Source organism: Pelophylax lessonae (genome assembly GCF_965119305.1).
Source record: "Pelophylax lessonae genome assembly, chromosome: 1".
NCBI classification, from domain to species: Eukaryota; Metazoa; Chordata; class Amphibia; order Anura; family Ranidae; genus Pelophylax; species Pelophylax lessonae.
The window spans coordinates 74,419,209-74,443,657 of NC_138768.1; the positions used below are offsets into that span (position 1 = coordinate 74,419,209).

At 44.1% G+C, this 24,449-nt stretch overlaps 1 protein-coding gene across 1 annotated transcript in view; it reads right to left on the minus strand.

Moving 5' to 3' along the window:
- Nucleotides 1-1,415: 1,415 nt before the first annotated feature.
- The window catches only part of LOC309544999 (alanine--glyoxylate aminotransferase 2, mitochondrial-like), a 99,847-nt gene continuing 76,813 nt past the window's right edge, over nucleotides 1,416-24,449 (minus strand). The window contains exons 9-14 of the mRNA XM_082244062.1: nucleotides 23,210-23,302; nucleotides 18,973-19,105; nucleotides 6,077-6,165; nucleotides 4,708-4,857; nucleotides 1,645-1,743; nucleotides 1,416-1,549 (exon numbers count right to left, since the gene is read on the minus strand). Coding sequence (XP_082100188.1) covers nucleotides 1,442-1,549; nucleotides 1,645-1,743; nucleotides 4,708-4,857; nucleotides 6,077-6,165; nucleotides 18,973-19,105; nucleotides 23,210-23,302 — 672 coding nt within the window. The 3' untranslated portion in view covers nucleotides 1,416-1,441. The remainder of the gene's footprint in view (nucleotides 1,550-1,644; nucleotides 1,744-4,707; nucleotides 4,858-6,076; nucleotides 6,166-18,972; nucleotides 19,106-23,209; nucleotides 23,303-24,449) is intronic.

Consider the following 24,449-nt stretch of genomic DNA (forward strand, 5'->3'; position numbering starts at 1 on the left):
TTCTAAATGGAAATAGGACATATCATGCTATCAAATATAAAGGAAAAAGGCCAAATCGGTACTGGTCTCTCTCACGAGTAAATCATTCTACCAACATTCAGAAGCTTATCAAAACATTGTTACCCCAATTGGGGCTTTCAAGGTAGATAGGAGAGTAGTAGAGAGTTATAACAAAGAGTAGTTAAAATTTATCAAGATTTTATTGTAACACAGTCTAAAAACATGACCGTACAGGTTAGTAGAACAATCACATCATAAAACCATATATTGTGATAACACTTGAAAAAATCTAGTAAAGAGAGCAATTATGCCTTTTATGCATTTACAGATCCTCCTAATGGGTAAACCATTCCCATTACTGTCTTCAATCCCTGCATGTGTGGGAGTTTATAGCTAAACTGCATATGGTTCAGTTTGCTGGGCGTGCAATTACACCTGGTTGGATCATGCTGCTCCCTTTCATAGGTTTTCTGTTACTCTTGACGATTTTTTGTAAGTATGTATTGCATGTCTGTTTCATTGAGATATACCTGTTTTTTTTTTAATGATTACATACCTTATTTATGAATATTTTACCACTATATTGTAAATTTTCACACCCTTCTCTCCCACTGAGGAAGGAGTAAACATTTGTCTCTAAAACACATTGGGCTTCTCGGCAAACACCACTTTGAACCTGATCTTCTACACCAGTGGTCCTCAACCCTGGCCTACAGGGCCCACTAACAGGCCAGATTTTAAGTATTACCTTGGGGAGATGCAGACTAGAATTCTGCAATCACTGAGCAGCAAATGATATCACCTGGGATGTATTTCAGTTATCTTGCAAATCTGGCCTGTTAGGTGGCCCTGTAGGCCAGGGTTGAGGACCACTGTTCTACACCACATTGGCCAGCTTGGTTTTCCAACAGATCCGAGTTTCAGGGTGCTCTTTGTCAACTATGTCTTGTTTTTATCACAATATATTGTTTTATGATGTGATTGTTCTACTGATCTGTCATGTTTTTAGACTGTGTTACAATAAAATTTTGATAAATTGTATCTACTTATTATTATACTCTCTACTACTCTCCTATCTACGGTACCTTAAAAGTCCTAATTGGGGTAATAATGTTATCACGCTATCAATGGAAGTAAAACAACAGCTTCTACCCTGCTCCCTATAGTATTTAAATAGGAATGAATTGCCACACCTCACATAATTAGATTCAAGGTTTTATTGTGTAATTGTTATCTTCCAGTGCTGGTTTGAATCTTCCATTTCTGACTTTAGATGCCTTGAATGAGAACTGGATGAATTGACTTGAGATACTTCCCAATTATTTATTTATTACTGGTATTATATAGCGCAGACAATTTGCGCAATGCCTAAATATTGATCATTCACATCAGTCCCATCAGTTCTTTCCCTCAAGAAGCTTACAATCTAAGATCTCTTAGATCATCTTGATATTGTCTCCTTGTGTTTAATTAGTGCTCTCTCAAAGACGGCTACAGCAAAATCAGCATCTTCCTTTGTGATGCACATTGGAGGTTTCACCCGAAATACCTGCAGAGAGATAACGCAAAATAAGTGTAGTTATCACAGGATAATATAGCAAAATATCTGGCTTGTAAAGCCTTAATGAAAGGTTATTCCCCTACATTACTGTATAGTCCTCCTTTGCCAAGCAGGACCCCGTTGTCTCTGCATTCTTCCCAGATGAGGCTCATCTCTTCTGCTGGCAGTGGTTGGAGTGTTTTCTAAATACAAGAAACCCACAGATTACCAAAGCACTGATCAGAATTTTGGGATACAAATCTATAAGAAATCAACAAATCTATAATAAAATCCACAGATCACTCATCAGAACTAGACCTTTGTATATGTAACTGTACTTTAGTTTTATTTTAGGATATTGTAGACTGTACTCTGGGTAACTCAATATATAGAGAAGCCAACTCCATGAAGATATGATGTAGAGGGTTTGGTGTGGAGGAACTCAAACAGCCGGCTCAGAGCCCTGAGCACAACAATGGTGGACACCCTTGGAATGAATTGGAATGCCAATTGTAAACCAGTTCTTCTTGCTTAATATCAGTTCCTGACCTTACAAATCCCTTATTGCCTCAATAGGCACACATTCCCACTAACGCATTCCAAAATCTTGTTAAAAACCTTCCCATAAGAGTGGAGGCTGGTATAGTTGTAATGCCCATGACTTTGGAATGGGATGGTCAAGCATCCACAAACTTTTTGCCTTGAAATGTAAAAAGACCACTTTGGATACTCTCTCTTCTCCGTAGCTATACAGCTTCTCTTCTATACTAGTAATTGATCAACTTTTTTTTTTATGTATGCCTTTTACCGCCAAGAAGGAACTTTAAGAAATTTAACCTACAAGAAGAATTTATTGTCAAAGTACCAGGTACATGATATGGCAAGATGTAAGGGCAGCAGACATTTGCACTTATTATGCATATTGGTCCCCTGGGGTAAAAAAATAAGTGACATTTGTGTAATGAGACTTTTATTAGGGCTTAATTGAGACTATTACTGCTGTGATAATTCTTATTGGATAAACTTGATTTATTTAATTACTGCATGAGACCTGGGTCTTGGTAATGTCACACAGTATGTATGCAGGTGTGGGATAATAATTCTGGCGTGCTGTTCATTTTGTGTTTGCTTCTCTTAGATTTCACTTCAGCTAAGCCCCCATTTTCTTTGGTTAAAGAGCAGTACTTTTCCATGTATGTTCCTATACATTCCCTCTTTCTTTCTGCTCCTTTTCAGAGAAAATCACAAGTTATAATTTTTAATTCAGCCTTTCATAACCAATCAAATAATGTGTATCCTATGGTGTGGCAAAAAGGGAGTGATGATTGAGGAATCTTCTTTAACCGGTTTTGGACCGGAAGGATTTGCCCCCTTAACAGAGATGTATAGTAACGAAGTAGAACTACTTAAGTACTGTACTTAAGTACCGAAATGCGGTATCTGTACTTTCCTAGAGTAGAATTTTTTTCTCCTACTTCTACTTTTACTTCACTACATTTTTTCGATGATTTCGATACTTCTACTTAAGTATTTTTTTTTTGTGCTGCATAGTTACTCGTTACTTTAAAAAAAATTACCACTGCCAGAGCAGTAGATGGCAGGTTTCATAAAGCTCAAAAAAATGTGTATAATGTCATTTGTAAATCAGCGCATACAAAAATAAAGGCTGTGTATAATAAAAGCTGCTATACCAAATCTTTCCGATAAAAAGAAAATATGAAACAAACAAATAAATGGTGCTACAGCGCTTAAAGTGCATCAAGAAACTACTAACAAACACAGGTTAATCATTTGAATAAATCATTTGAAATAATAAAAACAATATGATGTTCAAACTTTTGACTTATTTCTTTAATAACTACATAACACAGTACTTGTACTTTTACTTTCAGTACTTGAGTAGAATTTTTTTTTCAAAACTACTGGTACTTTTTACTTTTAGTACTTAAGTAGCAAATTTTTTGAAAAAACTACTTGCAATACTTAAGTAAAAAAAATGTTGAATACTTTAGTACTTCTACTTAAGTAACTTTTTCTGCGAGCACTTCCACTTCTACTCAAGTCATTTTTTGATCGAGCACTTGTACTTTTACTCAAGTAGAAATTTCGAGTACTTTATACAAGTCTGCCCCTTAATCACCAGGCCATTTTTTGTGATTCGGCACTGCGTTACTTTAACAGAAAATTGCACGGTCGTGCGACACTGTACCAAAATAAAATTGGTGTCCTTTTTTTCCCACAAATAGAGCTTTCTTTGGTGGTATTTGATCAGCGATTTTTATTTTTTGTGCTATAAACAAAAAAAGAGCGACAATTCTGGAAAAAAAAAATCAATATTTTTCACATTGTGCTATATAACATTCCCCCCCCCCCCAAAAAAAAGGTAAAAATCGAAATTTTTCATCCTTTTAGGCCAATTCGTTTTCTGCTACATATTTTTGGTAAAAAAAATCCCAATAAGTGTATTTTGATTGGTTTGCACAAAAGTTATCGCGTCTACTAACCGGGGGGAAGATTTATGTCATTATTATTTGTTAATTTTTTTTTACTAGTAATGGCGGCGAGCTGCGATTTTTAGCAGGACTGTGAAATTGCGGCGGACAGATCGGACCCCTAACTGACATTTTTTACACTTTTGGGGGAGGGGAGGGGGGGGTCAGTGACATTATTACAGTAATCAGTGCTAAAAATATGCACTGCTACTGTAAAAATGACATTGGCAGGGAAGGGTTTAACACAGTGGGTGATCAAGGGGTTAAATGTGAGCCTAGGGGAGTATTTTCTAACTGTGGGGGGAGGGGCTTGTGAAATGACCATAAAGACCTGTGATCCTACAGTATGTAGAAGGATCACAGGTGCTGTATGATCATTTCAGAGAGAAGAATGGTCAGCTATGTTTACAACAGTTGACCATCCTTTTTCAGAGGGGAGCGATCACGGGTGCCCGGCGGCAATCGCGGCATCCCTGCTGCCGAGTGCGATGCCCACGGCACGCGCTCGCCCCCCAGCACCACATCGCGACCGACGTAGGGCTACGTCGTTTTGTGCAGCCGAGCCAGCCTTCCGCAGCAAATCTTTGGCGGAGCGGTCGGCAAGTGGTAATTTAACTCCTTAAATTTTATGGTACGCATAAAACATAGGATAATACAGGATTTTATAGCTCCTACCTTGTCCTTTACCATCTCCACTCCAATCATCAGTCCTTTTCCACGAACATCTCCAACAATTTCAAACTTATCCCGTAGTTTTGCCAGCTCCAATAACAAATGGGTTCCAACCACAGCACAATTATTCTGCAGGCCATCCTCTTCAATAGTCTGGAGAATACAAAACAAAGGGGTTCTTTTATATGTAACATGGTAACATATATATGGTGGCCATTACAGTTGAACAGAAGACAATCTACCAAACAACTTCTGCTCAACCTCCCTGTCGGAATTCAGTAGTGCAGTGGGGATGGCCCCTTCCTGTTCCAACATGACTGCGCACCAGTGCAAAAAGCAAGGTCCATAAAGACACAGATGAGCCAGTTTGAGGTGGAAGAACTTGACTGGCCTGCACAGAGTCCTGACCTCAACCTGACAGAACACCTTTGGGATGAATTAGAGCGGAGACTGCTAGCCAGGCCTTCTCGTCCACATCAGTTCCTGACCTCATAAATGTGCTTCTGGAAGAATGGTCAAACATTCCCATAGACACACTCCTAAACCATGTGGACAGCCTTCCCAGAAGAGCTGAAGCTGATACAGCTGCAAAGAATTGGCCAACTAAATACTGAACCCTACGGACTAATGCTGGCCATACACTAGCCGAAAAATCGTTCGAAAATCTGTCATTTGGTCTGTTAGTTGGTTTTTCGTCCAGTTAATGGGCACACATAGAAAATGGTTTTTAACTTTTCAGAGCTGAAAAATCAAAGGAACAGTTTGGAAAATTCTGCCGAATGAACGATAAATTGAAAGGTTTAATGTGTTTCTCGTCCGAACTGTTTGCACTATATGTGACAAAATAAATAAAAAATTGATTCATTTATGACCATTGAACGATTTATCATTCCAAATTCGGTCATTACATGATGGCACGATCTTCTGCTCTCATGGCCGATTTTTCGTTTTTCGAAAATGAGTTTGAATGTTTTTTCGGCCAGTGTATGGCCAGTTTAGATTGGGATGCCAATAAAGGTCATGTGCATGTAAAGGCAGGCGTCCTGATTCTTTTGGTAGCATAGTGAATGTGTAATCACATCACTATTCTGAGGGAGAATGAAGCTGCTGGACTATTATGTCTTCATCTGTATAGCTTTACCATAATCCCCAGCTATTGCATACATGTATCTGGTGCTGCAATATCAGCCCACCACCAACAGCCAGATCGGCAATGGGCCTGGCAGACAGTACATATGCTATATATATATGCTAAAATGGTAGATCCATCACTGATAAATATCATGTGGTCACTGCACATATAGCCCTGCGCTAAAATTAAACAATTCTTATTTTTCACAAATATATCTAATGACATCAACTGAAAGCTTACATCCAGTACAGCAGAGCCCACAGAACTTGCCATAGGATTGCCACCGAAGGTGTTGAAGTAGGCAGCCTGGGTAAAAGAGCTTGCAATCTCTGCAAAAGAAAGAGATGGTCAGTGGGCCAATCTGGTATATAAATCCTACTCTCTTTATTAGTAAACACATTGGAAATTGGTATATATCAAGAAGTAATATTTCCCACTTCACTTTCCCACATAGCCAAGGCTGACCCATGGCCCTTTTTTTTGCCTTACCTACAATGATGAGTGTATACAGTCAGTTTAAGGTCCCTTCTGAATACAAATGTGTAAAATTACGGTAATATGTAGAAACAGATGTAACCAATTTCCAGAGATCCTTTTCATCTTCCGGCATCCTATTCTTCTCAAGCCTGTATTGCATTCAGTGTACATGTGGTAGGTCCAGCTATAGAAAACTATGGCTGACTTGGGCACATGTGTTGAGATAGATACAGGCTGGCCATTACTGACAGAGTGGTGCAAATGTAAATATAAGCTGGAGGAGAACAGGCAGCTACAGGATGATACAACTATGGGCAGAATGGAAAGAGGGTTTATATATAATAATCTCTTTCCATCTACTGCAGAGATGTAGATCTATTTTTATAACTGGAGAGATATCTGCTCCAGTTGGGATATAGGACGGCCAGGGTTTCTGCGCACAGGTGGACTTTTGCAGTTACACTATGAAAACCTGATCTCTAGGCCTAACATGTAACATCAAGGAAAGTGTTTCTCTCTTAACATAATATGGTTTGTAAACCCCATAAAGCACATTTTGATAATACACAGTGCAGGAATGGGTGGCTAACATATGCAATAAAGTAACACCCTGGAGCAGACAGGGGTGAATGGTCCCCAGCAACAGAACCCTAGACTGTGGTCTGTCTGGCTCTACACATGGGACCCTCTGACTTTACAGAACATAGACAAAGACACATAGCCAATAGCTGACTAGAAGGGGGAGGGCTAGCGAATAGGAACTTGTAAAGAATAGGTTTGAGGGCCTCCACCAGTGCTGCACATACTATACTGTATTTCAAAAAGTATACACCTGTGAAGGTTTCTAAGGGGACCACATTCTTGCAAGGATTACTGAGGGAAGAGCAATGGATCATAAGGCTGCATTCACATGTCAGCGTATTGATCGCGGGCAGAATCGCCACGATTCCGCCCGCGATCCGGAAATCATTGCAAATCGCGGGACGTCTGTGCGTTGCCCGTGATTTGCAATAGCACCCCAAACGCTGTGCGATGTTGCTGCAATTTCCGCCTGCCGAATCGCGGTAACATCGCGCAAAAAAATCGCGGGACACATTACGCTCCAAAGAAGCTCTTGTACTTTTTCGGGCGTAATGCGTCCCGCGATTTTTTTTTGCGCGATGTTACCGCGATTCGGCAGGTGGAAATCGCTGCAACATCGCACAGCGTTTGGGGTGCTATTGCAAATCACGGGCAACTCACAGGCGTCCCGCGATTTGCAATGATTTCTGGATCGCGGGCGGAATCTCTGCGATTCTGCCCGCGATCAATACGCTGACATGTGAATGCAGCCTAAGAGTCTTTGTTGTGGAATGTGCTTGTGACGAACTGCTTGGCACCCTGCTTGGTAAAACCAATGAAATATAACTATAGATTAAGTTAACATCCGCGCTCTTATTTCCCATATTAGCGCACTACCGTAGTGCAGAAAAAAATTATTTTATATGCTAGAAATATATATGTAGCACCCGCCTAGTCAGGTGCAAGGTAGAGAGTATAGTTTTGGCTCTGTCTGCCTATGGGGAGCAGTAGGCAAAATCTATATTGGTCTCTGCTTAACAGAGAGCAGGATCTGTGAGTCAGGTCTGCTTAGTGTACCCAGTGTGTGATTCATCTGGTCTTAGGGAGTGTCCTCAGCTGATCCAATGGGGAGGCACATTGGATGCTGGAGGAAACCTAACCAATGATGCACAGGCTTTCGGTACTGCCCCAGGGATTGGCGCGGACAGTTGGTCTCGGTGCATTATATAAAGGCAGGGTATAAAAAGTCATGGGCACATGAGGTGGAGGTCTTTTGGCGGGAAGCAAAGTCCCAGAAGGAGGGTGGCAGCTGCCTCCTCCTCTGCTGCTGCAGTTGGTGATGGTCACAGGCCGTTGGCCTGGAGAGCCATTGGTGTGAGGCTGAACCCAGAGGTCCAGGAGAGCTGACTGGAGGAGTTGGAGCACTGCGACAATCTGGAAAAACAGTATCGTGAGTACAGAGGATCTTGCTCAGGGGTCTGCCCAGGAAGGGGACCACTCTGGGAGTAGAGTCAGTGGACGGGTGCCAGCTAGCACAGAGAAAGGGGGTACTGGGGGAGTACCCTGAAGAGAAATCCAAATAGGAACACTTACCAAGTGGCAGGATGAAGTAGCGGCCTTTCCGCATTCTCAAGTTAAAAAGTCCTCTGAGATGTGAATAGTTAACACTTGGAGTATCCCACTCATCCCTTCTTCTATCCCAATATAAATAAAACAACAAAAACAACAACCCCTAGACTGATCACTGACTGAGCCAAGAACTTAAAGCATTAAGATTTCTGCAAACAGTTGCTACAGGTACCCAGGGGAATCCAAAAGTGTCAATCTTCAGCAGTCCTCTAGGGGGCAGTGCTACATATATAAAAGTGCTACCCAAAAAATTGTGTGCTCTCCTTTCCACCAAACACTATCTGTGTGCAACAGTTTCACCACTCAATATAACATTACCATAGGTGACCATAAAAGATTAATGTAAAAAAAAATTGTCCAAAATCAGAATCCAAACATGATAGTTTGACACCGAATGAGTGATTGTAACCAAGCTGTAGATATGCAGCTCACTCACTAGAGCATCATGACCCCCACAACAGGAAGTCATACAGAGCTCTCTGCTTAGTCTTAACCGGCAAGATTTGTCATCAGGCTCTGAAGATCCACGCAAATCCACTCAGATACAGTCACAAACCCAAGTGCACAGGGAGATTGGCGCCCGCCAGGGGCGCAGGCTGAGGGGGGGGGCGCAAACAAATTGGCAGTGTTAGCAGTGATTAGCAGTGAACAGCCGATACAGCTACTCGCCAAGGACACTGGAGACCCTAGGTACACCTCTGCACCCAGAGACAACAAAACGGCGCTCCTGGGCCTTTAACAGACTCTAAGGCTTCATGTACATGGGATGTTTGAAAACCTCTCCTGAATGCTGGAATTTGACAGCTAATAACCGCGGTTAAAAATGTCCGCTTTGACATGTTTACATGCCGCGTTTAGCGTCGTTATCAGCCTTTGCGTTTAGAACATTTACATTGTAAAATGGTCAGAAATGTATCCCCATTGAAAACACCTATAAACAAAAACACTTATAAGCGCAAAATACTGTGTTTAGGCACGTTTGCACGCTGTAAGAGCCGGTTCACACTACCGCGACCAGAAAGTCGCCCCATGAAGGAGCGACTTTTTAGCTTGACTTTGAAGAGACATGTTTAGAGACTTGTAAGAGACTTGTGCACTACTTTGAAGAGACTTAAATGATAGGCGACTTTGTCTGTGGGGAATGCCTGGCTAATCTCTTTCTTCCTGGAAAGTCTGATAACAAGTCGCTTGAAAATAGATAAGGATCTACTTGGAGGCGACTCCCATTGAAGTCTATGTGCACAAGTCGGATAGAGGTCGCCTTGAAGTAGTACAGGAACCTTTTCTGAAGTCGGAGCGACTTCAGTAGTGCATATTAAGACGTCTCTCATTCATTTACATTGAATTTGTGATGACAAGAGCCTTGGGGCAACTTGAGGGCACACAAGTCGTGTCCCAAGTCGGAGTAGTGTGAACCGGCTCTTACAAGCATTTGGTGTTTCAAATGCCTATAAACATCTGACTGAACGCAATTTTTGCTTTAAAAAAATGCTACTAAACTCAACTGCCTCTAAACAACTATAAATGTCTCAGTGTACATAGACTGATAAGATAACATAGAGGAGAGTTTAGGGACTGCTGAAAAAACTACCAATTGCTCCTAAATGTCCATTTATCAGCAGCAGTGTCCATGAGGCCTAAATGTGACTCACATATGAGAGAAACCTCTCATAGTGCAGTATATTTTAATATCGCATGCACCAATGAGGTCATCGGCTGCATTAGAAGTAAATATCTCCTAAACGGTACATGTTTAGGAGATATTTACAGTAGCTATAGGTAAGCCTTATTAAAGGCTTACCTATAGGTACAAGGTCCAAGAGAGGGTTTACAACCTTTTTAATGCTAAGCCGCATTGATGCAGTAATTCATGCAAAAGGGCAAAAGGAGCCCGACCAAGTATTGAGTGCATACTATACTGGCAGCGGTGGCAGGCAGCTGACAGCATTCAGGAGGAGAGGGGAAGCCGGAAATCATCATGGCTGCTGCAGCACAGGGATGCTTGCGGGTGGGTGAAAGATTTACTGCACTGTACATTACTATAATGTCACCATCTATAACCCACAGGCAGCAGTCAGCAGGTTTTCTGTCACAGTGTGTCACATAACATGGCTGTTGGGTACTGATTGGTCATAAGTTAACAAGGTCAGCAACCAACAGGCATGCTATGTGACACACTGTGACAGGGAACCTGCTGACTGCTGCCTGTGTGTTATCATAATGCTGATAATTGTAACCTGCCAGTGTTGCTGTGTGTTATCAAGGCTTCTTTTGCAGGGAGCGGAATCCGAATCCATATGTTCAGCGGGGAATTTGTCTGCTGATCCCCCGCTAAGCGGAGTGGGCAGATGACAGTTCCATGTCCACTCCGCTTATGCAGAGCGGACACGGACACAGCCCGGTCTGCTCTAAGGATGGCTGGTGTAAACAAACTGGTTGTCTATTTACACCAGACTGCGCTCCAACCCAATCCGCTACAGGGGAACAGATCCCCTTCCGTTTTGGTTAGCAGATCGGATTGGAGGTAGGCGCAATTCACAAGTCCATTTAGATCCATCGCTCTACAGTAGTGAATGGAGGGTCAGATCGGGTCCGCCTGAAAAATAGACAGGCGTACCTGATCAGACCTTCAGTGTGAACCCAACCCTAACATTTTCCAGGTTAGGGACGTGCATGAAATTGTCTGCTGCTAACCCACTCTATCATTGGCTACAGTGAGATTTCGTCAGCAGGTCCTGGCCAATGATTTTTGGCCGAAACATGTTTATCAGCTGTAGCCAATCACAGCCCAATCACAGTTTAGCAGGGACCGGCTAGGATTTGAACCATATATTGGCAGGCTGATTGTACCCAAGTGATAGATCGACTTGGGTACAACCTGCCTGTCCCATTTTTACATGCAATTATTGTTTCGAAGCGGGGTTTGGGGAGGGGCCAGGGTGAGGTTGAGGGTGGGGCTGAAGGGGGCCCTATCAGGTAGGCTGTATGGGGCCCCATGATTTCTATCAGTGGCCCTGGTTGGCAGCTATATCTAACAGTCTTCTGGAACATTACACATGCTGAATTACGGACAGGAAAGGGATCTGGTACAGCAGGCTTTAGCAGGGACACATGAAAAACTGGGTGAATCTTGTACTTCTCAGGTAGAAAAAGTTCATAAGCTGTCGGATTTATCATTCTTTTTACAGCAAATGGGCCGATGTACTTGGGGGCCAATTTCTTGGAAGGACAGGCCATCTTCAAATTAGTGGTTGATAACCAAACCCTGTCCCCTGGCTTGAGATCCAGATCACCCCTTCTCTTTTTATCATAGAATTTCTTGTTGTCTTGTTGAGCCTTGGCAATAGCTTCCTGCAGAAGTTTATTGTTGCTTTGTAGAAACCTCAGTCGCTCCTGGACCGCTGGAACAGGTAAATCAAAGACTGCATCAGGTAAAAAAGAAGGATTGAATCCGAAGTTCGCAAAGAATGGAGTTTGACCAGTAGCCGAGTGGACAGAATCATTGTAAGCGAACTCTGCTAGAGGAAGGAGTGAAGCCCAATCATCCTGCGAGAAAGAAGAAAAACACCGAAGGTATTGCTCTAGGGTCTGGTTGGTTCGTTCCATCTGACCATTCGTCTGGGGATGATATGCTGAAGAAAACCATGTCTCAATCTTAAGAGCCTTACAAAGTTCTTTCCAGAATTTGGACGTAAACTGGACCCCTCAGTCAGACATTATGCTCTGAGGAACCCCATGCAACCGCACTATTTCTTTGACAAATGCTTTTGCAGTCTCCGGAGCAGATGGTTTTCCAATCATTGGTACAAAATGTGCCATCTTTGATAGCCTATCAATGATCACAAAAATAGAAGTAAAGTTTTCAGATAGTGGGAGCTCGACAATAAAGTCCATATTAATCATCTCCCAGGGCCTGGTAGGAATGGGCAAAGGCCTTAATAGGCCCCAAGCTTTAGTCTTGTCTCCTTTGCTTCGAATACAGGTTTCACAAGTCTTTACGTAATCCTGGCAATCCAACCTCAGGCTAGGCCACCAAAAAGACCGTTGTAAAAGTTCCAGAGTCTTGCGCATCCCAAAATGCCCTGCCAAAGGGTGGTCATGGCATAAATTTAAGACTGACTGGCGAAGACTTGAAGTTACAAAAACTTGTTGCTCATGGACGAACAACCCATCCTGTTCTTGCAATTGTGAGTCACATGGTGGACCTTCCTCCTTTGATGCTTGTTTGAGCTGTGACACAAAATCTCCTTGCAGTAACAGAAAATTTTGCGAGGACAGGATGGTGTCAGGTTGAGTAGCTTCCTTTTCTTCCAGAAACATACGTGACAGGGCGTCAGATTTCCCATTCTTAGAACCAGGTCTGTAGGTAATGTGAAATGAGAATCTTGAAAAAAATAAAGCCCACCTGGCCTGACGGGGTCTTAGACGCTTAGCTGTACGGAGATACTCTAAATTTTTATGATCCGTGAAAATCAGGATTGGATGACTTGCTCCCTCAAGCAGATAACGCCATTCCTCCAGAGTGGACTTGATGGCGAGTAACTCACGGTCTCCCACATCATAATTTTTCTCTGATGGACTGAGTTTTCTTGAGAAGAAAGCCACTGGATGTAGAAGAGACTTAGCGCCTTGTCGCTGAGATACGATAGCACCAACTGCATTTTCCAAGGCATCGACTTCCAGGACATAAGGTAATGCAGGATCAGGATGTTGCAGAATTGGTGCTGATGTAAAGAGAGCTTTTAATTTATCAAAGGCGAGTTGCGCTGCTGGAGTCCACTGAAATCGGGTGTTTTGTTTGGTAAGCTGTGTGACGGGGCTGATGATAGCTGAGAAGTTCTTGATAAATTTACGATAAAAGTTAGCAAATCCAACAAATCTCTGGACTCCTTTTCGATCTGCTGGCACTGGCCACTCAAGAATGGCACTAACTTTCTGTGGGTCCATTGCAATGCCTGATGTTGCGATAATAAGCCCCAGAAACTGGATTGTTTCTTTCTCAAATTCACACTTCTCAGCTTTTGCGTATAACCGATGTTCCCGGAGACGGTTGAGAACCTTTTTAACGTGCAGCCGGTGTTCTTCAATGGAAGGGGAGAATATGAGTATGTCATCAAGGTACACAATCATGAAAAGGTCAAGGAAGTCCCTAAAGATATCATTGACGAAATGCTGGAAGGTTGCTGGGGCATTACACAGTCCAAAGGGCATGACTAAATACTCAAAATGCCCAAAGCGGGACCGGAAAGCTGTTTTCCATTCATCCCCCTTCCGGATCCTTACTAGGTTATATGCACCTCGAAGGTCAAGCTTTGTGAACACTTTTGCTGTTCTGAACCGCTGGAAAAGTTCTGGAACAAGAGCAGTGGCTGTTTTAGGCACGGGCGAACGGGGCAGCCGACCGGGGCGGCATTTTTTCATAACACGTTGGGGGCGGCATGCCCGGGCCGCGGACCGGTACCAGTCCGTGGATCAAATGGTACCGGACCGCCCGAGACCCGTTCGCCCATGCCTAAAACCGCCGCAGCCGACTCCGAGCCGAGCCGAGGAGCAGAGCATTGCTCCCCCCGAGCCCACCCATTGTGTGACAATAGCGAATTAAAATTCACTATTGTCACACTGATCCTCCTCCTGGCCAATCAGGGAGTGGGTCCTCCCGCTTCCTGATTGGCCGAAAGGCAAACCCCACGCCATTGGCCGAGGAGGAGGCGCCGCGGGAGGACTGAAGAGACGTGAAGAGAAGGGAGGTAAGTGCTGTGCACGGACGCTGGCGCTCTGCATTGAAAATTGGCACTCTGGCATGGCATCTCCACATTGAAAGGGGGCAATGCTGTGGCATCTCCACATTGAAAGGGGGCAATGCTGTGGCGCTCTGCATTAAAGGGGGCATTGCTGTGGCATCTCTGCATTGAAAGGGGGCATTGCTGTGGCGCTCTGCGTTGAAAAGGGGCATTTCTGTGGCGCTCTGCATTAAAGGGGGCATTGCTGTGGCGCTCTGCATTAAAGGGGGCAGTGCTGTGGCGCTCTGCATTAAAGGGGCATTGCTGTGGCGCTCTGCATTAAAGGGGGCATTGCTGTGGCGCTCTGCATTAAAGGGGGCAATGCTGTGGCATCTCTGCATTAAAGGGGGCATTGCTGTGGCACTCTGCATTAAAGGGGGCAATGCTGTGGCATCTCTGCATTGAAAGGGGGCATTGCTGTGGCGCTCTGCGTTGAAAAGGGGCATTTCTGTGGCGCTCTGCATTAAAGGGGGCATTGCTGTGGCGCTCTGCATTAAAGGGGGCATTGCTGTGGCGCTCTGCATTAAAGGGGCATTGCTGTGGCGCTCTGCATTAAAGGGGGCAGTGCTGTGGCGCTCTGCGTTGAAAAGGGGCATTTCTGTGGCGCTCTGCATTAAAGGGGGCATTGCTGTGGCGCTCTGCATTAAAGGGGGCAGTGCTGTGGCGCTCTGCATTGAAAAGGGGCAACAATGCTGTGGCACTCTGCATTTATTGGGGGCAACAATGCTGTGGCACTCTGCATTTATTGAGGGCAACAATGCTGTGGCACTCTTCATTTATTGGGGGCATTGCTGTGGCACTCTGCATTTATTGTGGGCAATGCTGTGGCACTCTGCATTTATTGGGGGCATTGCTTTGGCACTCTGCATTTATTGGGGGCATTGCTGTGGCACTCTGCATTTATTGGGGGCATTGCTGTGGCACTCTGCTTTTATTGGGGGCATTGTTGTGGCACTCTGATTTTATTGGGGGCATTGCTGTGGCACTCTGCTTTTATTGGGGGCATTGCTGTGGCACTCTGCATTTATTATTATGTTGTCATGTTGTTTTTTTTTTTTTTTTGGGGGGGGGGGGGGGGCGCCGGGAGGGAGTCTTGCCCGGGGAGCAATTTAATGTAGAACCGCCACTGAACAAGAGGAAGAGGGTATCTGTTTTTAATTGTTATTTTGTTTAGCTCTCTATAGTCCACACAGGGTCTCAGGGTGTGATCCTTCTTTTCAACAAAAAATATTCCAGCCCCAGCGGGGGATGTGGATGGACGGATGAATCCCCTTTCTAGGTTCTCATTAATGTATAGGCGCAATGTCTCAAGCTCAAGTTCTGATAGGGGAAAAATATGTCCGAATGGAATCTCGGCCCCGGGTAACAGTTCAATCGGGCAATCGTACGATCGATGGGGCGGTAAGGCCTCAGCATTCTTCCTATCAAAAACATCTAAGAAATCATGGTAAACTAATGGAACATATTGTGAAACTGAAGTCTCTGGTTGCAGTTCCATAAGGGGGGCCGAGGTAGTGACCGTATTGGGAAAACAGTGTTGCTGGAAGGTAGGTGGTAGGGAATGAAACAGCTCCAGACTCCCAGTTTATTTGGGGATTGTCTGCCTGCAACCACGGAATGCCCAGGATGATGGGGAACAAAGGTGATGGGATAATGTCCAGGGTTAGGTATTCTGAATGATTAGAGGAGGTTACTGCCAGTAGCGGACACGTTTCTTGTGTGATAGGACCTGACTTGAGATTCGAGCCATCCACCAAATGAATCTTCAGATGCTGCATTTTAGCTTGCAGTGGGACCTATTGTTGTTCAGCAAATGAATTGTCCATAAAACAACTGCAGGCCCCCGGAGTCAATAATGGCTTGAGTTTGGATGCTCCCTCCAGGTAGCTGCAGGGAGAGAGTCAGCAAAAGGTGAGAGGAGATGCTCTTCAGGGGATATCTGGAAGTATCAGAAACAAGGACAGTCTTACGTGGTCTTATCGGGCAGTCACGCAGAAAGTGACCAATGCCCCCACAGTAAAGACATAAGTTGTTCTGCTTGCGTCTAAGTCTTTCCTTGGCTGACAGAGGTGAACGAGAAAGTCCCAACTGAACAGACTCCACCATTGAAGAGGATGGTGGCGGAACTGGGGATACAGGTGCTGCTGGTGTCCATGTAGGTGTAATGTTGCCAGATTTTTCTGCCCTCCTCTCTCGGATTCTGCGATCAAGCTGAATAGCAAGCTGGATCAAGTTTGAGAGCGTAGTTGGTGGATCTAGTCTGGCAAGTTCATCTTTAAGAGCCTCTGAAAGACCCAAACGAAACTGGTACTGCAAGGCTGCATCGTTCCAGGCAGTGTCAGAACTCCATTTGCGGAACTTAACAACATAGTCCTCCACAGGCTGAAGCCCTTGCTGGAGTTTATGTAGAATAGCTTCTGCTGTGGAGGTCCGTTGGGGATCATCATAGATCTGGGCCATGGCTTCAAAGAAGGAAGAGACTGATGCAAGAACTGGGCTGGCCTTTTCCAGAAGCTGATGAGCCCATGACTGTGGTTCCTCACGCAAGAGAGAAATGACAAAGCCCACCTTAGTAAATTCAAGGGAGAAAGTTTGTGGTTATAATTCGAAATACAACTGGCAGGCATGGCGGAAGGCCCGAAACTTATAGAGATTTCCTGAAAAGCGTTCCGGGGTAGGTACCCGAGGCTCCGGGGGAGGAACCATTACTGTAGGTGCAGGAGCTGGAGCAGCAACAGTAGTTGAAGTGCCAGATACAGAAGCTTGAGATACAATGGGCAGGGAGCGTAAACGACCTTTAATCCGGAAGTAATTCTCCTGGAGTCCGGTCACCACTTGGATTAAGGCTGTGATTTGTTGGCACACCGCCTCAAGCAGAGAGGAGCCTCCTCCAGTCTCAGTCATGGCTGAATGGTACTATCACGTACCTGGTGAAGACTGGAATGTTGTGGAGGCCTCTCTTGCTCCTCCCGCCTGACACTCCTGAAGGTGGGAACAGAGAGTGTAAGGCAAGGAGTGGCACGAGTGCCGTAGCGGCTAGCTGGTGGTGTTCACTCCATAGGTGGGTACAGCTGGTAGTCACAGTCCTTGGAGCAGGGTGCAGTGGCAGCTTGGCACCAAAGCGTGGGAGCAGTAGCCTGCGGAAACCGGGCAGTGAGGTACCGAACCAGCAAGCAAGCAAGTCCAGAAGATAAGCCGAGGTCGATAACAGCAAGGCAGTGCGGTACAAGGTAAGCAGGCAGATCAGATCCGTTTAAGCAAGCCAAAGGTCAGGGTAGTAAGCAACAGAGCAGGAGCACGGGCAGAGGCAAAGTCCAAAGGCAGGCCGGGTCATACACAGGTGAGTAGTAACAACAGATCAGGTCTCAGAAACACGGGACAAGCTGAAGACCATTCAGCAACTGCTCACAGTACTAGAGCAGTTTAAATAGGCCACTGGGAGCCAAATGCTAATTGGTGAGTGCAGGTGTGCAATGTGCATGGGTGTGAGCGAAAGTCCGTACTGGCCTTCTGGTGGAGGAAATCCGGTTTACCTTACAGGGGGTCAGCCTGTCAGTGCTTAGACCATACGCTGCACACTGCATCAAATTGGTCCACATGGCTGTCGTCCCAGAAGGAAGCCTCTTCTAAAGATGATGCACAAGAAAGCCCACAAACAGTTTGCTGAAGACAAGCAGACTAAGGACATGGAACCATGTCCTGTGGTCTGATGAGACCAAGATAAACTTATTTGGTTCAGATGGTGTCAAGTGTGTGTGGCAGCAACCAGGTGAGGCGTGCAAAGACAAGTTTGTCTTGCCTACAGTCAGCAATGGTGGTTGGAGTGTCATGGTCTGGGGCTGCATGAGTGCTGCTGGGACTGGGAAGCTACAGTTTATTAAGGGAACCATGAATGCCAACATGTACTGTGGCATACTGAAGCAGAGCATGATTCCCTCCCTTCGGAGACTGGGCCACAGGGCCTTATTCCTACATGATAACGACCCCAAACACACCTCTAAGATGACCACTGCCTTGCTAAAGAAGCTTAGGTTAAAGGTGATGGACTGGCCAAGCATGTCTCCAGACCTAAACCCTATTGAGCATCTGTGGGGCATCTTCAAATGGAAGGTGGAGGAGCGCAAGGTCTCTAACATCCACCTCTCATCATGGAGGAGTGGAAGAGGACTCCAGTGGCAACCTTTGAAGCTCTGGTGAACTCCACGCCCAAGAGGGTTAAGACAGTGCTGGAAAATAATGGTGGTCACACAAAATATTGACACTTTGGGCCCAATTTGGACATTTGCACTTAGGGGTGTACTCACTTTTGTTGCCAGCGATTTAGACATTAATGGCTGTGTGTTGAGTTATTTTGAGGGAACAGCAAATTTACACTGTTATACAAACTGTACACTCACTACTTTACATTGTAGCAAAGTGTCATTTCTTCAGTGTTGTCACATGAAAAGGTATAATGAAATATTTACAAAAATGTGAGGGGTGTACTCACTTTTGTGAGTTGCTGTACATAAAAAATACGGCCAGAAAAAGAAACAATAAACATATGTGAGAACACTTGTGAACTGAAAATCTATGCTTTGACAGAAGGCCACAGATAGCAGGAGAAATGGTTGTGTTATGTGAGCTGACACCTATGATAGCTGTGATAAGCAATTACAATTCTTTGTAGTACATTACTGATTCTCTCACCTTCTGTGGTGATAACGGCAGCCAAAGGAAATCCATTGCCAATACCCTTCGCCATAGTCACAATATCAGGCATGATATCATGAGTCTGAAACCCCCAAAAATGGCTCCCGGTCCTGCCAAAACCAGTTTGAACCTACAAGAGAAATATCACAATTTTTATGCATTATTATTATTATTATTAATTACAGTGGGTTGCATATATTTTATTTTTTATTTAGTCAGGAATGGGAAATTAAATTCTTATTTTTGCTTATTTTTTTGCTTATTTTTACTTATTTTTTGTTTGTCCGTTAATCCTGAAATATTCAATACTAGTTTTATGCAATTATGGTCTCAGCCAGCAGGTAGAGCTCTCAGCTACTTTTCCACCAGGTTTCCCGTCTCTCCTTTAACCTGCTGGAAAAATTCTGTTGCATGCAATTTCTGTGTATTGCACACACAAGGGAATGAGTCAGGAGAGTGGGTCGTGGCCATCACTCTTTGGGGCAACATTGGATTTTTAAATAAGAGTGTTGGAAAGGTAACAGCTAATGCTGTTCTTGCCTTACAAAACCCACATTCCCAGAATCATGGGTCACGTAGTCATTTTTTGATGTTTAAAATGTCATGTTTATTTGCAAAACAAAAAGTATAAGTGTATATACACTATGTAGCCAAAAGTTTGTGGGCACCTGACTATCACACCTACACTATATAACCAAAGTTTGCTGAAGCGCAAGATAATTTAGGCAACAGTGCTCACAATCCCATGGTGCTGCTCATAGGTCCTGTGCTTCATCCACCTCAGCCACAGGTGTGGTTGGCTATGGGATCCATCGCTCCCCAGACAACTCCCACTAGTATAAATGTGAAGCCTCACACGGCTAATTCAAGTAGCTCAAAAAAACTTTAATGATCGGACAGAAATGAGGACACTCCACCCATGCCTCCTTGTGTATCACCCCTTCTAAGGGCTTAGCAGTAGAGCTACGCTTCTAACATTATTGTTACAGTTAGGGGAAGGCCCTTTTCTGCTCCAGTATGGCTGTACTCCTGTGCAAAAAGCCAGCCTCATATAGACATGGCTTCATGAGTTGCATAGGTGTGCATAGCCTTTTGTATTAGAGTGTGCACCCTAAAGCTCAAACACGTGTGTGTGTGTCCATATATATATGACCCTGGCACATTGATCTCTTGAGCCGATAAGAGGGAGATCTTTCCCATCTTCCTGCCAGCACACAGAGCGGTAATGCTAATGCACATGGGGAGATTAGGGTGTGCCCAGGCACATCAGGCACACCCTGTGTGCACGCCTATGATGAGTTTGGTGTTAAGGAACTCAAGTGGCCTCCACAGAGGCCTGACCTCATCCCTACTGAACACTTTTGGGATGAACTAGAACCCAGAATGCAAGCCAGGTATTCTCGTACAACTACTTGCTTTCTGGTTAACCACCTAAGCCCCGGAAGATTTTACCCCCTTCCTGACCAGGGCCTATTTTGCGATTTGGCACTCCGTGACTTTAACGGACAATTGCGCGGTCGTGCGACGCTGCTCTTTTTTTCCCCACAAACAGAGCTTTCTTTTGGTGGTATTTGATCACCTGCGCTATTTTTTGATCATGCGCTGTAAACAAATAAAGAGTGTCAATTTTGCAAAAATAACAATATTTTTCAAATTTTTTTATATGAAATTCCCCAAAAAAAAGGTAAAAATCTAAATTTTTTAACATTTTCGGCCAATTTGTTTTATGCTACATATGTTTTGTAAAAAAAAACGCAAAAAGCGTATTTTGATTGGTTTGCGCAAAAGTTATCGCGTTTACTAACTAAGGGAAAGATTTTTGTCATTTTTGTTGGTTTTTTTTTAACGAGTAATGGCGGCGATCTGCAATTTTTTTTGCGTTGCTGCGACATTGCGGCGGACAGATCGGACCCTTGACTGACATTTTTGACACTTTTGGGGGTACCAGTGACATTACTGCAGTAATCAGTGCTATACATATGCATTGTTACTGTAAAAATGACACTGGCAGTGAAGGGGTTAACTGTATTGGAGAGGGAGGGGTTAAGTGTGTCCTAGGGGCGTGCTTCTAACTGTGATTGGACATAGCTACATGTGTAAGAACAGAGATCAACGGTCCTACATAGTAGAACCATCTGATCTCCATTCTTACACAGGGAAAAATGACAGGCGGCTTTGTTTACATTAGCCGCCTGCCTTTCTTCCTGTGTCCCGGACGATCGCAAGAGCACACGTGCGGGGGGGGTCCGTGACCGCGCGGGAGCGCGCCTCCGGCGGCGCGCGCTCGCTCCCTAGAAGCCTCACAGGCTAGCGACGTAGACCAACGTCACTTTGCCTGTGAGGGGCTGACCGCCACAGTAAATAGTCGTGCGGCGGTCGGCAAGTGGTTAAAAGACTGAATAATATTCCATTGCAGCGGTCAGTTATATTTACAGCATTTCGATTTTTGTGTACATAGTGGTATCCCACGGACACTTTAAACCTTGGGTAGAAGTCGTTCTTTCTGCATGTGCACCTTACATGCTTTACAAGATGATCCTGTTCTGCCCCATTTTTATGTCTTGGATTGAACTGCATAATTTTTTTCTGTACTCTGATGCCATCTAGTGGTGTTTGTGGTCACTTCAAACTTGTTTTCTATCGTGATTTTGGTATCTTCCTCTATCTATCCTCTTTCCTCTCCTTAGTTTAGTGCTAGCTATATCCTTCCCAATTCTTTCATCTTTCCTAAGTTTGTGTTACTTATTTGCAGAGACGGGGCTTCGGAAAGACTTTATGTTCTTATAAAAACTGGAAGTGACGAGGGTATGGTTTCTTCACGGGGTATGGTTTTTTAACGTTACACCGGCACCAGCATCACAAGTGTGGGCATCAGGCTGTGACAGCTTGCGGCTTCAAAGCCGGGTGCACACTGTGCATGCCAGGCAATCTTCTGGGACCTGTGACGTGTCCCAGAAGAATGCAGGGAGGGGGAGAGAACTTCAGCTCCAGTCACCTAGGCGGCCCGAGCGGTGGTGGGAGGTGGGTACCTGTCAAAACTAGGTACCCCCCCCCAAAAAAAAATGACATGCAAAATGTGGCATGTAAGGGGGTGAGGAGTCCTTAACCACTTGCCGACCGCCGCAGGTACATATACTGCGGCGGTCAGCCCCTCACAGGCAAACTGTCCGCCGGGCACTTGCGATCGTCCATTAGAGCGGGAGAAAGGCAGGCAGCTGATGTAAACAAGCAGCCTGTCATTCTCCCCTTTGTATGAACAGTGATCATACGGTTCTACTATGTAGGACTGTTGATCACTGTTCCTACACATCAAGCCACAGCCAATCACAGTTAGAAGCACGCCCCTAGGGACACACACAACCCCTCCCTCTCAAAAAAAGTTAACCCCTTCACTGCCAGCGTCATTTTACAGTAACAGTGCATATGTATAGCACTGATTACTGTAGTAATGTCACTGGTAACCCCAAAAGTGTCAAAAATGTCAGTCAAGGGTCCAATCTGTCCGCCGCAATGTCGCAGTCCCGCAAAAAAAAATCACAGATTGCCGCCATTACGCGTTAAAAAAAAAACAACAAAAATTACAAAAATCTTTCCCTTAGTTAGTAAACGCAATAACTTTTGCGCAAACCAATCAAAATACGCTTTTTGCTATTTTTTTTTACCAAACATATGTAGCATAAAACAAATTGGCCTAAAATGTTAAAACATTTTGATTTTTACATTTTTTTTGGGGAATTTCATATAAAAAAATGTGAAAAATATTGTTATTTTTGCAAAATTGACGCTCTTTTTTTGTTTATAGCGCATGATCAAAAAATCGCACAGGTGATCAAATACCACCAAAAGAAAGCTCTGTTTGTGGGAGAAAAATGACGTCAAATTTGTTTAGGTACAGCGTCGCAGTCGCACGACCGCGCAATTGTCCTTTAAAGTCACGCAGTGCCGAATCGCAAAATAGGCCCTGATCAGGAAGGGGGTAAAATCTTCCGGGGCTTAAGTGGTTAAAGCGGAAATTCCACTTTTGGGTGGAACTCCGCTTGAAGTTGCCTGTGGATGGTGCCAAGACAGCAGGTGACCATACTGTCCAGACAGGCTGGGTCTAAGAAGGTATGTCAATGCATAAAGCAGCATTTGAAACAGAACAAACCCAATAGGTTTTTACCATTCCTAAATCTATCCACAAAAAAAAAAAAAAAATTGCCTTTAAAAATAATCTGTAGAAAACAATACTTACTTCATCTGCGATGCATACACCTCCTTTCCCCCGTATAATTTCAAATGCCTCCTTTAAAAAATTCTTGGGATACTGAATGGCTCCACCTACGCCCTGCAAAACAAATTCACACACTTTGTATATGTATTGTTCAATGTAGCAATGTGATATAGAAAAAGAAATACCTTGATTTAAGTCTATATAAAAAATGTAATATATTGCAGCTTACTTCTCATATGTGGTGGTTGCATTCGTTTTAATTTTTCCACATTTGTTTCCTTTATTTTCACCTGTAATCCTGCAACCAACACACTTCCAGCCCTAGGGTAGCTACACTCCTCCACTGTATCTATGGATTAGCCATGGTTGTCAGACTGGACTACTAATATGTCCTGCATTTGTTCATTTCCATTAGAGTAAGATAAGGTTATTTGTGCTTTAAGCTCATAGGAAGTGACAAGGACACTGCATTCATGGCAAGATCAACAAGTATTTTCTGTATCTGAAAATGTTCCTAGCCTAAAAAATAAAAACGAATGACGCCACCGCGTCAAAGGACAGGTAAGTTGCAATATTTTATTTTTGTTTGTAGATTTAAATATTGGTTTTGCTATGTGGCCCCATCACAGAGAGTCACAGTCCTGATTGCAGAACAATGTAAGTTATGTGACCTTTGCTTTTCCAAAGCTGGCTAAAGATGGGCCATTTTTTTTTGTTCAGCCAGAAGGCTTAATGAATTAGATTCCTTCATCTACATAAGCGAGGTGGATGGAGGAATCCCCCCCCCCCCCCCCACTAAGACATTCTATTCTGACAGCAGGACGCTGACAGCCTCTGATTAAGAAAAATTTCCAACATTTCCGGTTTACAGGAGTCAATCTAATAATTGACTTCTGTCAAACAGAGATGCCCACACACGGATCAAAAGTTGGCCGGTCTATGGTCAGCTTTACTGTCACTAAAACACAAAACAATGCTAAAACAATTCAACCGCTTTCAGTTAGCTTTGGATGACAAGATGTAGCAGATCGAAGCAATACCAGTACCATAAACAATATACAGCATATCTATAGTATATGGCAGGGATGATGGTGGTTGGATGGATGTTTTCATTGTTTTTGCAATCAAATGTTGCTTGAAAGTGTTGCAATTGCTAGACAATTGTTGTACAGTGCCTTGCGAAAGTATTCGGCCCCCTTGAACTTTTTCAACCCATTCGAGGAATGGGCAAAAATTTCAGTCTCTCAATGTGCAAAACTGA